We start from the raw sequence: 12,573 nt of genomic DNA, 5'->3' as shown, positions 1-12,573 counted from the left end.
ACAGAACGGAGTATCTCTTCCTTTGAAAATGGCTTTACAGCATTAACTTTGCTTTTCTCAGAAAATGTGTCAAAACTCAAAATGACTAGTTACTGGTCTTTTAAACGCGAAACCAGATATCAAATTAAAATATTTGTGGGTGTCCGTGGGGGGGGGGGGGAGAGAGAGAGAGAGAGAGTACTTGCTAGGATCTTTTGGAGTTTGTAAAGAGGGATGGACAGTTTTTTTCGTGGTTTTCCACAATATTTGTTTGATTGATCAACTTTTCTTGCTCTACAAGTACGAGCAAGATCTGCTTACTGACAATAATAAGTGGTTTCAGTGTGAAGATTCCAAGCAAAATAGAGAAATCCTAATTCATTGTATTTTAAAAACATGAAATACATTAGTGACTTGTCAGGTACGCTTGATAAATCTAAAGGGCACTCAATGGCTTCATTGACCTTGGAAAAAATCGATTTTTCATATACATATAAAAAAGACTTTCCGTTCTTTTATTTCCTTTCATTCAAAGAATCTGTTATTCCTAAGAATTGAATATGATATGGGGTCAAGGTCTTGTATAGGGCCACAACTTAGTGCTGCTAAAAGAACCAAATGTGAGGGGTTTTAATGAAAGTTTAGTTCCCACATCTAATTAACTTTTTGGTCATGGTGGTTAAAGACCCTTCTTTCTGTACTTATGTTGGGATGAACTTGTTCTATTTGACCACTTGTGAAAAGCTTTTTTTCTTTCAATGATTATGGTGTGACGCCTTAGCTTCATTTCTTCTAAGAAACCCCTTTTGTCCCGTGAGGCCATGACACGAATAGCAAATAATTTTAGGATCTATCTAATCTCATCAGAAAGCCTATTAGTCTTTTTAATGGGACTCTCCTTGATGTATACTCATAACTGAGTTTTGTTGGGATAACTAATGTCTGGATTTCATATTTCAATATACCTTCTTTTTACAACAAGTCTATTCCATTAAATAGACAGGTTACATGAATCGCGCTCTATCAAAAGTAAAATTTTTGTTAGATTGTTAATCAGAAAGTCTCACTCAATATCTGAAAATAAGGTAGTATTTTGTGAGAAGACTAACCGCATTGTTCACTGCTTATAAATTAAATTATAAGGTAGAGTGAATAATAGAGGAGTGCATTGAAGTCAATAATTGATGGGAGTGAGGACTTAAAATGTTGAATCCAGCCCCCACAAAAAAGTCTCTATACCTTTGGAGAGAACAAGCTCACATGAGAATCAGAGGGAGATGTGAATGGAGCCACATGTTCCCCACAGTGCCTTCAAGCCCTTCCACGCCTCTCACTGATCATCGCTTTTACAGTTCACACACTCTCACATAATAGCTGTATTTACTCCCTCCTCCTCAACAAATAGCGCAATTTATGGATGTTTATGTTTTGGCTTGCATCCCTATGGACCCATTCTGAAGAAAACCGGACACTCTTCTCATTTAATAATGGACCACCCTCTGTCCAACCAGATGACGATAGGTAGGTGAAAAATAGATGGACCACCCTCTGTCCAACAGATGACGATAGGTAGTGAAAAATAGATTTCTATAAATATGAATATGAATATAGGGTTTGATCTTCTTTAACGTGGCTTGGTCCATGAGAAGGAAAAGTTTGAGATGAAAGAGTGGATAACCAACAAACAAACTATAAGGAGACAAATGTGAGGATACTATATGGTGGTTCTGTTTGTTCTATGTGCTGCTCAAAGGAGTGGTAAAGCAGATGAATGGTCCCTACGTTCCAAGCTTTTTCAAAAGGCCTTCAGACTTTTCATCATTAGCTGCACTACTCTCGCTGATTTCTTTGCCTTCTTCTTTATTCTCTTCTGCATATTATATTGCCCCTTCGTACCTGAAATTCATTTCTGCAACAACGAATGAGCATCTTTATTCCCCCCCCCCTTGCATTCTTCTTTGTCTTTCATCATGTTTTTTATATCGGTCAGGTCAAGTTTTCTAAAAAGTAATGTAATAAAGGGGAAAAAAACAAATAAAATCCACCTTGACACTATTCTCTTTTTTGTTTGAATTTCTTCATGGAGTCGTTTAAAAAATCTATCTGATGATCCAAAACAAAAGATTGAACACAAAAAAAAAAAAAAAGGTCAGCATTTTACGCCTAAAGAGTTTACCGCTATTCAAGAGTTAATGGGTAGTTATTAGTTATCATAAAAAAAATGAATAATTTCGGAAAGTGAATATCTCATCTGCCTCCATTACGAGAAAATGGAGGAGTGGTTTCAACTTTCGAGTGTGGAGAAAGAGAGAACATCAGGGTTGGAAATGTGAGGGAAGAGTGAGAAGGAAGGTTATGCTAAGCTTTGGAAGCTTGTGAAAGGAGCAAAAGGGATGCCTTTTTGGTTTCTTTTGCAAACCTTCTTTCATGTATAGGGAGGGTGCAGTAGAAGATAGACAAATTTAAAAAAGGAGAGTGGAGAGAAAGGTCATCCACTTTTAGTAATAAAATAAGGAAGCATTCCTGCTTTTCATGATCAGGCCCTAATAGTAGTGTCCATTTCAATGGGGTTGGTTGGCTTACAAAAGAGGGTTTAACTTTAACATAAACAAAACTACGCGTGATTCAGCACCATACCCATTACCATCTGACTATATATCCACAATCCCTGCAAACACACAGCCACGCTCCTTATGAATATTGAGCCTAAAAGCATGGGTTCTTTTATAAATTAATTCCCACCATTTTCATCATCATCGTAATTATTATTATGGCCACTGCCTGGCAGAGGGTTCCACATATCTCCACTTGTGAAACACTGAATATGAATGGATATGTATTATCCAGATGGATGGTGAGACGATATGTGCCCTGCAATGCACGGCTCTGACATCACATCACACAGCATATTGCTAGCTTCCAGTTAAATATGTTAACTGACAAACATGAATAACTGTGCGTAGATCTATTTCTGTAACCCTAATGAATGGTTATAATTTAGAGCGGGAAATGAAATGTGAAAGAAAACAAATCAAATTCGCCAACCTTAAGGATTGGAAGTATAGATTAAAAGAATGAAAGGGGGACGGGAACGCAAGCATTTATACGACAGGGCTTTGACTACCTCAAAAGAGGAGACGCATAACTAGGGCCGGCCTTTCATCCATATACCTCACTAGGGGAATCTTAGCTCCTCGCACGTTATTATTTAGAACACCGCAACGATTGCAGCTCAGCACCATAAAGCACTCGAAGAAACGGGTAACTGAAACATTACGATTATTATGTTGCCCAACTTGCTGTTTCACTTCTAGGTAAAATAATATGTCTGGGTAGAAGGTCCAAGATAACTGAAAATATTTTGGGGGGGGGGGGGAATATACAGGAAAAAAATAACCCACCATACTTGTGAAATTTTAATTTCACACAAAGCTGATTGGATTTTCTGGAAGTGCAAAAGTGAACAAAAAGAATGATCATATCTTTCAGTTTCAAAAATACAATTCACAGCGTCTCTCTTGTAATGTACCTGCCCTTGCTTTCTTTTGTATGCGATCCAAATATAAAGGTGACGGCACGGCGTGCAGGAAGTAGGCGGGAAAACGCATATACAAAATGGAACAAATAATCAATCAACAAATAAAGGCTACCAAAATCACCACGAGGCTTCCGACTCCGTGGTAGGCTTATGATTAGCAACCATGGATCCTGAAAGCTGATCAATTTCTTTTCGAGATGCTTCCCAAAGCTGTTGTTCTATCCCTAGCTTTCTCAACTCAAACAAACCTCGCTCAACTGAAATAAACAGTGAAATGAACTTAAAAGTTGACAAACAAATATAAGCACACATCTTTAACCAATCCATTTGTGTTGAAATTTAGAATGACGCAATCAGCCAAAAGCAGATGCTATTTCTTTTCAACTCACTGTCATTTAGTGCTACTCACACAACTAAATAAGTAAGACTCTGCTGCCCCTTGATTTCATAAACAGTCAGCAATTCAATAACCAATATAAGCAATTCTGTTTTTGTGTCGGATTCAATCGCATAAGTAGGATAAATGATACAACTTGAAAAATGACACTGATATCTGTAGAAGCTTCATTCGACAACATTTGGCCAATTCGCACAATTTAAAAATGACCGTGTCACAATACTACTTACATTTAATTCTACTCACTAAGTGCTCTCTGAACAACTAAAGAGATTATAAGATTGACAAGGCTTTACCATCAACAGCATCATGTGAAGTCGTTGACTGCCCACTGCGGGTAATCCAAAACTGAAGCCGCTCTTCTGCAATATCCTCTTCTACACACCATGAACTAAGGCTCTTCTCCAAAAATAAGTTAGCCATGCCTGCAAATATTTAGAATTTACAAATTAAGTTATGCGTGCAAACTCTATTTCATAAACGAATCTAACATGAAATCAGGCCAAAACCTATGGCTCCTCAGGAACCTTCATTTAAGTATTCGCTTCACAGGATTGAGCTTGATGGATAAATACACAACAAATGAACAAAACAATAACTGGCTTTCCTAATCAGTAGATCTGCCTTGAACAGAGGGTGGGGGTGGGGGGGGGGACAAACAAAAATAAAAACAGAAATCTCAAAATAATTGATAGCAAATTTTGTTATATCGACATGCATGCCACTGTAATCATATTGGACATTCCCATCCTTTCTATATAGTCCTTCAGTTCTAAATGTAAGACCCATTTTGTAGTGTAATTTACACTACAAAATAAGTCCTGCATTTAGAACTGAAGGAGTAATAAATACGGAACGGGACAAATGGAAGCAAAAGTGAATATGCTATAACATCGTATGGGTATGCATGTTACAATTTCGCAGAACTTGGACCAAGAGCAAGCAACTGACCTCTTTGAAAAGAACATCTTCTGCCTCCTCTTCACTTAGTTCTGTAGGAAATAGCATAACAGAAAATCATCAGACTCACTCGGTCATCTGCCAGGCACGCAACTATAAGGACAGGCAACTTCAAATAAAGATTGGGAAAGGTTAAATTCTCTCCCCGCCCCCAAAGGATGTCCAAATTACATATCACTCTCCCTTGTTCTAAGAAACCACGTCTTTCCCTTGAAAACCAAAAACTGTGTTACCCTTCCCTCACCCGCAACAACCCCATAAGCTACAATTATATTTATTTTGACAAAAATGATCTCATCTGTCACTAGTCTCAAATAACATGATTGATATAGAAGTTACTTTTCTAAATTTAACCAACTGTAAAATCATTTGACAATGTAATGAAATATTATTACTCCTCTGGTCCTAAAAAAAAACCTATTTTGTAGTGTAATTTACACTACAAAATAGGTCTCACGTTTAGAACCAAAGGAGCATAAACAAAGACCATCTCACAAAATAATCATCTAAGTTTAACAAATTAAACATATAATTAATAATATGTAATTTCAACAATAACATTGTATTAAATATAATATTCACAATTATTCATTAGCATTCTAATGGTTTAATAAAAAAATTCAGAATAAATTAAATTTATTATTTTCAACACAACAAAGAATATCGATATTGAAATAAAGGTTTGAGATATACACTTGGAAGTGGTTTATATTTTTAATAATTTAATACTAGAAAGCAATATTATCCTAGAGGTTATTTTGGTCACTTTGAAGGTTTCATGAGAGTTTGTAAACAATTTCATACACAAAGAGGGTCATGCAATTGGAACAAAGGAAGGAATAGTAATTTACTCTGGAAAAGAATATGCAACTGACATATGAACACTGAACCATAGATGATAAACACAGCTTACAACACAGATGTCTAATATATGACCTTTAACTTTTTAGACAAGTAAAAGCGCGTTAAATTAAACACTGAGGTGAGCAATGACTTCTGTTTCTTACCAAATGCTTCCACAAATTTGGGGTCACCATGTGATTTGGAATCTGGAAGGAAAAAAAATAACAAGAAACATGCACATTATTCAACCATATTAAGATCAATGGACCAAATTAAATACAAAGTAACACGAAATTGGCTTGAATATTTAATTCTAAGGTTATTACAATCTTGATCTTGTTCATCTTGCAATCTAAGAAGCTTCAGAACAATTAAAGGGTCAAGGTTTTCAGCTTACAAGTCTAGATCTAAATATTAGTGGTTAATAAAACTACAATACAGCCTGAAACCAGACCAAATGCAGATCAAAAAAATGAACAGAGAAGGGAAAAAAGAACAGTACAATAAGATTTCGGAAAACAAAATAAATTAAAATATTAAAAATTGATAAATAAATTAGAGAATGACTAAATTAAGATACCTAAAATGGCATGCCGAACCAAATTTGGACGTCTGTGTTGGGCCAAGGCAAGCACAACAGCATCCTCAACCTACAGTATGAATTTTTATCAAAATGAATTCAGTGGAGAGGAAACGGATTAATAATACGCCCCAAAAAAATCCAAAAGATAAGAAGGAAATCAAATTTCAACCCAAAGAGAACACGATACAAATTTATGGGTGCTAGAATAGAATCCATGTTTTAAAAAAGTAATGGCTTAAAAATGTGCTTCTTAGCATCTAAAATGACCAAAGGGTAGTTTTAAACATTAAAAAAAAAAAAAAAAAAAAAACGAAGCAAGCAATCAAGCATTAATTTAAATGATGTTAAAGGAGAACCTTTAGAGAAGCAAGTTCTCTTAAACCCATTTCAACTGAGAGCATGCTCTCAATGTTTCCTTCCCCAGTGAGATCACTCAAGTCACGAACAACTTTACTCCTATCCGGATCGTCAGCACCTTGGTGATGCAATTTAATTAGACTTCACTTTAGCTACTTTAGGAGAGAAAACAAGTAAGGTCAAAATTTTAAAAGTTCACTCACTTTTGTTCCAAGATTCCTCCTTAGCCTTTGCCCCGCAGAAATCACAACTTCAAAAGGAAGAGCTAGAGAAGACCAATGTTCATGCTTGGACTGTGCAATATCAGCACATATTCCTATAAACCAAGGAAGAAACATGCCAAAAATTAAAGGTACTTTAATATGAACAGGCACAAGGAATTTTGCAAAATGTTGACCATCAAGATTTTGTAAATGACCAGTCCCAGATAAAAGAATTGAACCTTGATTTAAGTCCCCCCCCCCCCCCCCAAAAAAAACAATGCAAACAAGAGAATGCAATATTATAAAAATTCATTACCATATTTTACAGCAAGACCCCAGAAGCGAGCAAGCCAACACCTCTTCAGGACAACTTCCTCCTGAAGAAAAGACAGGAAATGTGGGAAGGCATAAGCAAAAGTGAATAAGTCACTAGTACTCCTTTCATTGGGGAAAAAATACAAACCATTTCTTCTTGGGTCAAAATCATTCTCTGAGTCATTGTACGAAGAGCATTTGCTTCAGATTCTGCTTCTCGCTGTTGCTCCACAGCTGCTGCAGCATCATCTTTTAGGTTCTGATGAAGACAATAAAGAGAATTACAATCCAAACCAGGAAACACTTGACTACAGCAAGTATATTACAATTTTAAGAGGAAACAATGCACAGCCAGTTAAAAATTACCTGGATTTCTACGCGAAGGGCTGCAATTTCATCATCTTTCCCATCCCTTGTTTGTTGTGCAGCCTTGAGAGCAGCCTGTGGCAAAAACAGTGTTTGAAAGAAGCCCATTAATGAATTAGCAAATAAAATTCCAAGTTTCAACCATATTAACCAAAATTTTTCTTGCATATATAAAACTTATTCATTAAGAATACCTCTCTTTGTCGCAGAGCAGCTTCCTTCCTGCAAATTCACCTCACAGAAATTAAAACCTATAGCGGAGCCAACAAAGAATAAGGAGATTTGAAGAAAGTCTACCTGCTCAGTAATTTGGCTTCCAGGGATACTCCTTCTCCAAGAGAGGCAACCTACAAAGATTAAAATCAAAGAGTACAAAGACATGAGATCACTCGAGAATCAGCATACAGAAAGAAAAACAATATGTATTAAACATCTTGTATTTTTAAGTAATTCATTTTTCATTCCACACTGATAGAGTGTCTCTAAGAAGTAGAGTAATTAATCAAAATCTCATATTGACAGTATTGCATTGGGCTAATTTTCAATGTTTAGCTAGCATCTAGAATAAGTCACCTGTTTTTCAAGCTCCCTAGCTCTAGCCTCCGCTTCTTCACGTCTTTCCTCTGCACGTCTTAGCTGCAAATATAATCAGCCATATACTTCAACATCGCATGACATGAATATAAAGCCGAGTACTATTGGGTGTGAAGGAGCAAACCTTGTCCAATATGACCTCATTTTCTTCTTGCACCATATCAAGCTGTAGTATCAATGAATCAGCTTCAGTATCAATCGTTTAAAGATTGTAATACAAACTCCACCAAAAATACAGTTTAAGAGCTAGATTTGCCTATATAAGGTCATCAAATTTAATTGTGGAGAAAAAGTTATTGCATATAAACTGTACTTCATCACGAAGTGCAGAAGCTTCACGCGTATCTCCTGCGCCTTTTGAGTTAAGTTGCCCAATATCTGATGAAAACCTGAAATCAATGTCCAACGATTAAAAGGTTCGTAGAGGGACAAGTCATCCAGAGCATAATAAACATGCACGAGAATCACATGATTTATCCTTCATATTTATGATGCTTTAGTTGCATATTATTAGCTCATTCCCAACAACTACAAAGTTCCGACCTAACTAATAAAAGATCAAAATCGATTTAGCTACGCAGGAGCTGCGTGACACACCGTTGAAGAAAGCCAAGCACTAGCAATTTTACGTATATAGAATTGGGGGAGAGGGGAGAAGAAAAATATATTCAGGTAAAAGCATCAGTAAGCCAAACAGTCGTCGAAACTAAAATTTTCCCCGCCCAATTTCGCTTTCCAGGGTCCAACTAAAAAAATTCAAAGAAATCGTCCTCGTCCAACTTCGTTATCCATAATTCAATGACCGAATTCAGCCAAAAAATCATTAACGCATCAGAAATGAGCCTCGGAGAACAGTGTCAGAATTACCGCAGGAGAGGGAGATCTATTAGGTCTTGCGAGCGAAACCGGAGGGATGGTAGTGGTAACACCATTCTTGTTATTATTTAAGTTGCTGGAGTAAGAATACGGCTGGAGGAGTCGGAGCACTGTACCGAAATCCGAGATCATCATCTTCTTCGTCGTCATCGGCTGTCTGAGACGCCATGACCTGAGCCAGACGCTGTGCAGCTGCTTTGGCTGCTACGTTTTGCGTCCGCTTGATGGTAGAGAGGCCGGTGGAAGACGTGCCAAGACGGGACTGAGGATGAGCCGGCGACATCGCCGGAGATGATGAGCCGGTGCTGCTGGAACCGCTCCACTGCCGCGAGTACACAGGACTTCCAGTTCTCCTCCGATCCATCACTTTATGCTACGTATATATAAGTGAAAACGCACCTTGCTCTGCTGAAGGAAACACCGAGATTTCCTCGGCGCTATATTCTCTCGAGGAAATCGAAGAAAAATGGGACCGATTGTGGAGGAGGGAGAAACGGAGAGCTTTTTCGAGTCGCGGGGTGGTCAGACCCGGGATGAACTCGTCAAAACGACACCCGCTTCAAAGAATCCCGAGAATATCAGAGTACGTTTGAGCTGAAATCTGTTCTGACTTGTATTTTCAGAATACTTTTTTTACCCTCGCTAAAATGGACAACTATCAATTTGGCGGCGGGGAAAAACGGCGTCGTGGAAGCTGAATTTCGCTTTTGGTGATGTGGAGCACCAAACAACAGAGGATTCCTCAATTCGATGTGGCCAAAAAAGAACTCGCTGACTAGGCAATGCAATTAATGCTTTCCAGAAAATGCCGCAATTAAGTCCAACTCTTGCTGGCAAAAAAAAAAAAAGTCCAACTCTATCATTCCTCAATCCCGTGATGTCTTTTTTTTTTTTTTTTCCCTCTTTTTCGTTGCCAGAACATCATTCCTAATTCCTATTGTGCTGAAAGGCTGCAAGTTTAATAGTGCTTTTCTCAATTAATTAATGATCAATAAGTGGAACGGAAGTTACATTAATTACTTGTGCATCGAGTAATATCACATGGGATGTTCTTACTTATCAAGAAAATGATAGAGATTTGAACACCTTGAAAAAGATAAAAAAGAATATGCGTACATTTTTCCAAAAAAAAATATCCATACAAAAAATGACAATTACTTTTTTTAATTTACCAAAGTAATTTACCTTTGATTTTTTTTTTTTATCTGAACATCATAACACTCTGATCATAAACACCCCCTCGAACATTTTTTTTGGAAAAAAATTTCAAGTTAATGATGTCAATTGTTAAAAAACCACCGAGGTTCAGTTGCTTATACACCTAAAACCGCTGAGGCTATACGTATGCATGTGATCTCATTTTATACGGCATCCTCTTGTTCCTCGTTGGTTCACTCGAGTATCAAGCACGTCACCCACCACTTTCCTCTTTTTCAGTATAAAAACTCTGCAATCACACTAATCTTCCGAGTCACAAAATTTTGAAAACTATCTATTATGATTAGTACAAGTTAATTAGTCCAGATGTCACGACTCATTTTATGTAAGATAACCCACGCTTAATTATGAACAGGCACAGCATGAAGTCTACTCTTTTTGAGAAAGTTGCCAGCCATAATCAAAGTTCAAAATGCAACCTCTCACAAAAGTACAGTAATAATTAACATGGGCGTAAAGTGAAGTTCAAGATAAAGAAATTTGATGCCTATCTTGAGGGGAGAGAACATGCAACGAACGTTTGTGCTCATATCTTGAAGCAAAAGGCAAGTTAAACCAATTAAGTCATAAAATATACAAGTAGTAGTATGATAGAGCGCCTGCCAGTGAAGGGGAACAAAAAGGGGGAAAGAATAGGCGAATTCAATGAATCACACTTTAATCCCTCATTTCATTGCTACAATTTGAATAATGATTAATTAAGGAGCAGCCTTCTTTTGGACAAGTTTCTCAATTAATTCAGCAGCTTCTTGCACAGTTGTGATGTTTTCAGAGCTCTCTTCCTCCACGCTGATGTCAAACACTTCTTCCAAACCCATCACTATTTCCACCTACCACCCAAACACCCACTTTATGTTTACCTCTTTTAACAAAACCATCCAAGTTGATCAACTAAACAGGATAACATACTTAATTGCTCATAGCTGACATATATCACAAAAGATTACTTTTTTGGTCTTTAAAGGCAGTGTTAATGTCAATTTATATATATCCAGTTATAATTATAATTTAAATTAATAAGTCAGTTAAATTGAGAGATGAGACGCCGTACACTCACTCAGCAGGGGCCATGGCCCTATGAATATTAGGACGTTCATATCAAGAATGCTCATCAAGAATTTGAAACTTACCGTGTCAAGAGAATCAGCACCGAGGGCAGAAAACTTGGTTTCTGGAGTGAGCTCTGATTCGGGAGGCAGAGCAAGTTGTTTCCTCCTCACACGTTGCAGACTTGCTGCACTGTCTCTGGTTTTGCCTGTATCGTTTTACAAAATGTTACAAGTTCCTTTTTTATTTCATAGAATTGACATGGAAAGGGTCACACCACGTGTGAATATATATATATATATATATATATATCAGGAAACCAAACTCACAGCACTAGATATGCGGAAACGGGAAGTTCTCAAGGAAGGGAAGCTGGTCTTTGCCCATCTTACTGACACAGCCTTCAAACTTGAACCTCTCCAAGAAGCCTGCATGATTGAACTATCCAAATCAAATTTTCTACTCACTTTAATTTGCTCTATTTCATGGTCAATACCCTTCTTTTTATCAGCCTGATCTTAGAAGAGAATCAACGAATCACAGACTCTGGTTTCATAATCAAGCTTTAGCTAGTTCCAATTCATGGCCAATACCCTTTTCTTGATTTGAGCAAGATGTTATGTTGTCTGCAAACCACTATATGTATATAGCAAATCTTACCATTGGCAGGGTGTTGCTCCAAACGCAGAAAAACTAAAATATAGTGATTTGACCCAGAGGAAGTCGGCTAATAAAATTAGAAAGGCGCCTCTCAGTAACGGCAAGTCCGAACATATATACGTGATTCTAACATAAATAAATAAATAAACAAAAGGAATAGGGGTTTAGTGGTGTCCGAGCACTAGTTGGGGAAATTTCGCGAACACCTTGCGAAGATGAAGTTCTACGTGGTTCCATGCAATGGAAAGACCAAAAACATCCACAGCAGCGTGAAATAGACGAATTTTGGACATTTTAAAGTCACGCTATTGCATTATAACGGAAAGCATTGTACCCAAAAGGCCAAACAATACAGAAAGAGAGAAAACCCAGCAATGACGCATTTAAGAATGAATAGACAAAACATAAGAGTGGGGAAGATGATGCTCCAGAGAAAAGAGGAAGCGTAGAAGGGATTATGAACCTGGCCAGTGCTGCTAAAAAGCTTGAGAGAAGAAGCAGCTGAAACAGAGGCCATTGAAAGGGGCAAAGAAAGAACACCAAGTGAAAGAAAGAGAAAGCAAGCGATAAGTGTAAGAGATGGATAGAGATAGGGTTTATGAGCCGGGAAGTAAAAAATTCAGAATCAGCGAGAGGG

General features: G+C 37.4%; 1 protein-coding gene and 2 pseudogenes across 1 annotated transcript; all 3 read right to left on the bottom strand.

The window, feature by feature from the left end:
- Window positions 1-3,437: 3,437 nt before the first annotated feature.
- On the bottom strand, window positions 3,438-8,552 carry LOC114724134 (coiled-coil domain-containing protein SCD2-like). Its single transcript, XM_028910443.1, is given in 17 exon segments — window positions 3,438-3,774; window positions 4,211-4,295; window positions 4,298-4,339; window positions 4,866-4,906; window positions 5,882-5,923; window positions 6,298-6,367; window positions 6,657-6,775; window positions 6,861-6,890; window positions 6,893-6,973; window positions 7,177-7,237; window positions 7,324-7,434; window positions 7,542-7,616; window positions 7,736-7,763; window positions 7,839-7,888; window positions 8,115-8,177; window positions 8,260-8,301; window positions 8,449-8,552. Coding segments are annotated over 16 exon segments (1,074 nt in total). The 5' UTR covers window positions 8,296-8,301; window positions 8,449-8,552; the 3' UTR covers window positions 3,438-3,634.
- A 111-nt stretch (window positions 8,553-8,663) lies between these two features.
- Window positions 8,664-9,556, bottom strand: LOC114724045 (coiled-coil domain-containing protein SCD2-like; annotated as a pseudogene).
- Window positions 9,557-10,737: 1,181 nt separating this feature from the next.
- On the bottom strand, window positions 10,738-12,573 carry LOC114724115 (acyl carrier protein 4, chloroplastic-like; annotated as a pseudogene).

The sequence above is a fragment of the Neltuma alba genome, unplaced genomic scaffold, assembly GCF_004799145.2.
Source record: "Neltuma alba isolate B1F8T4 unplaced genomic scaffold, ASM479914v2 tig00012167_pilon, whole genome shotgun sequence".
In the NCBI taxonomy this organism is placed as follows: domain Eukaryota; kingdom Viridiplantae; phylum Streptophyta; class Magnoliopsida; order Fabales; family Fabaceae; genus Neltuma; species Neltuma alba.
This window is presented reverse-complemented; position numbering and strand designations above follow the sequence as displayed.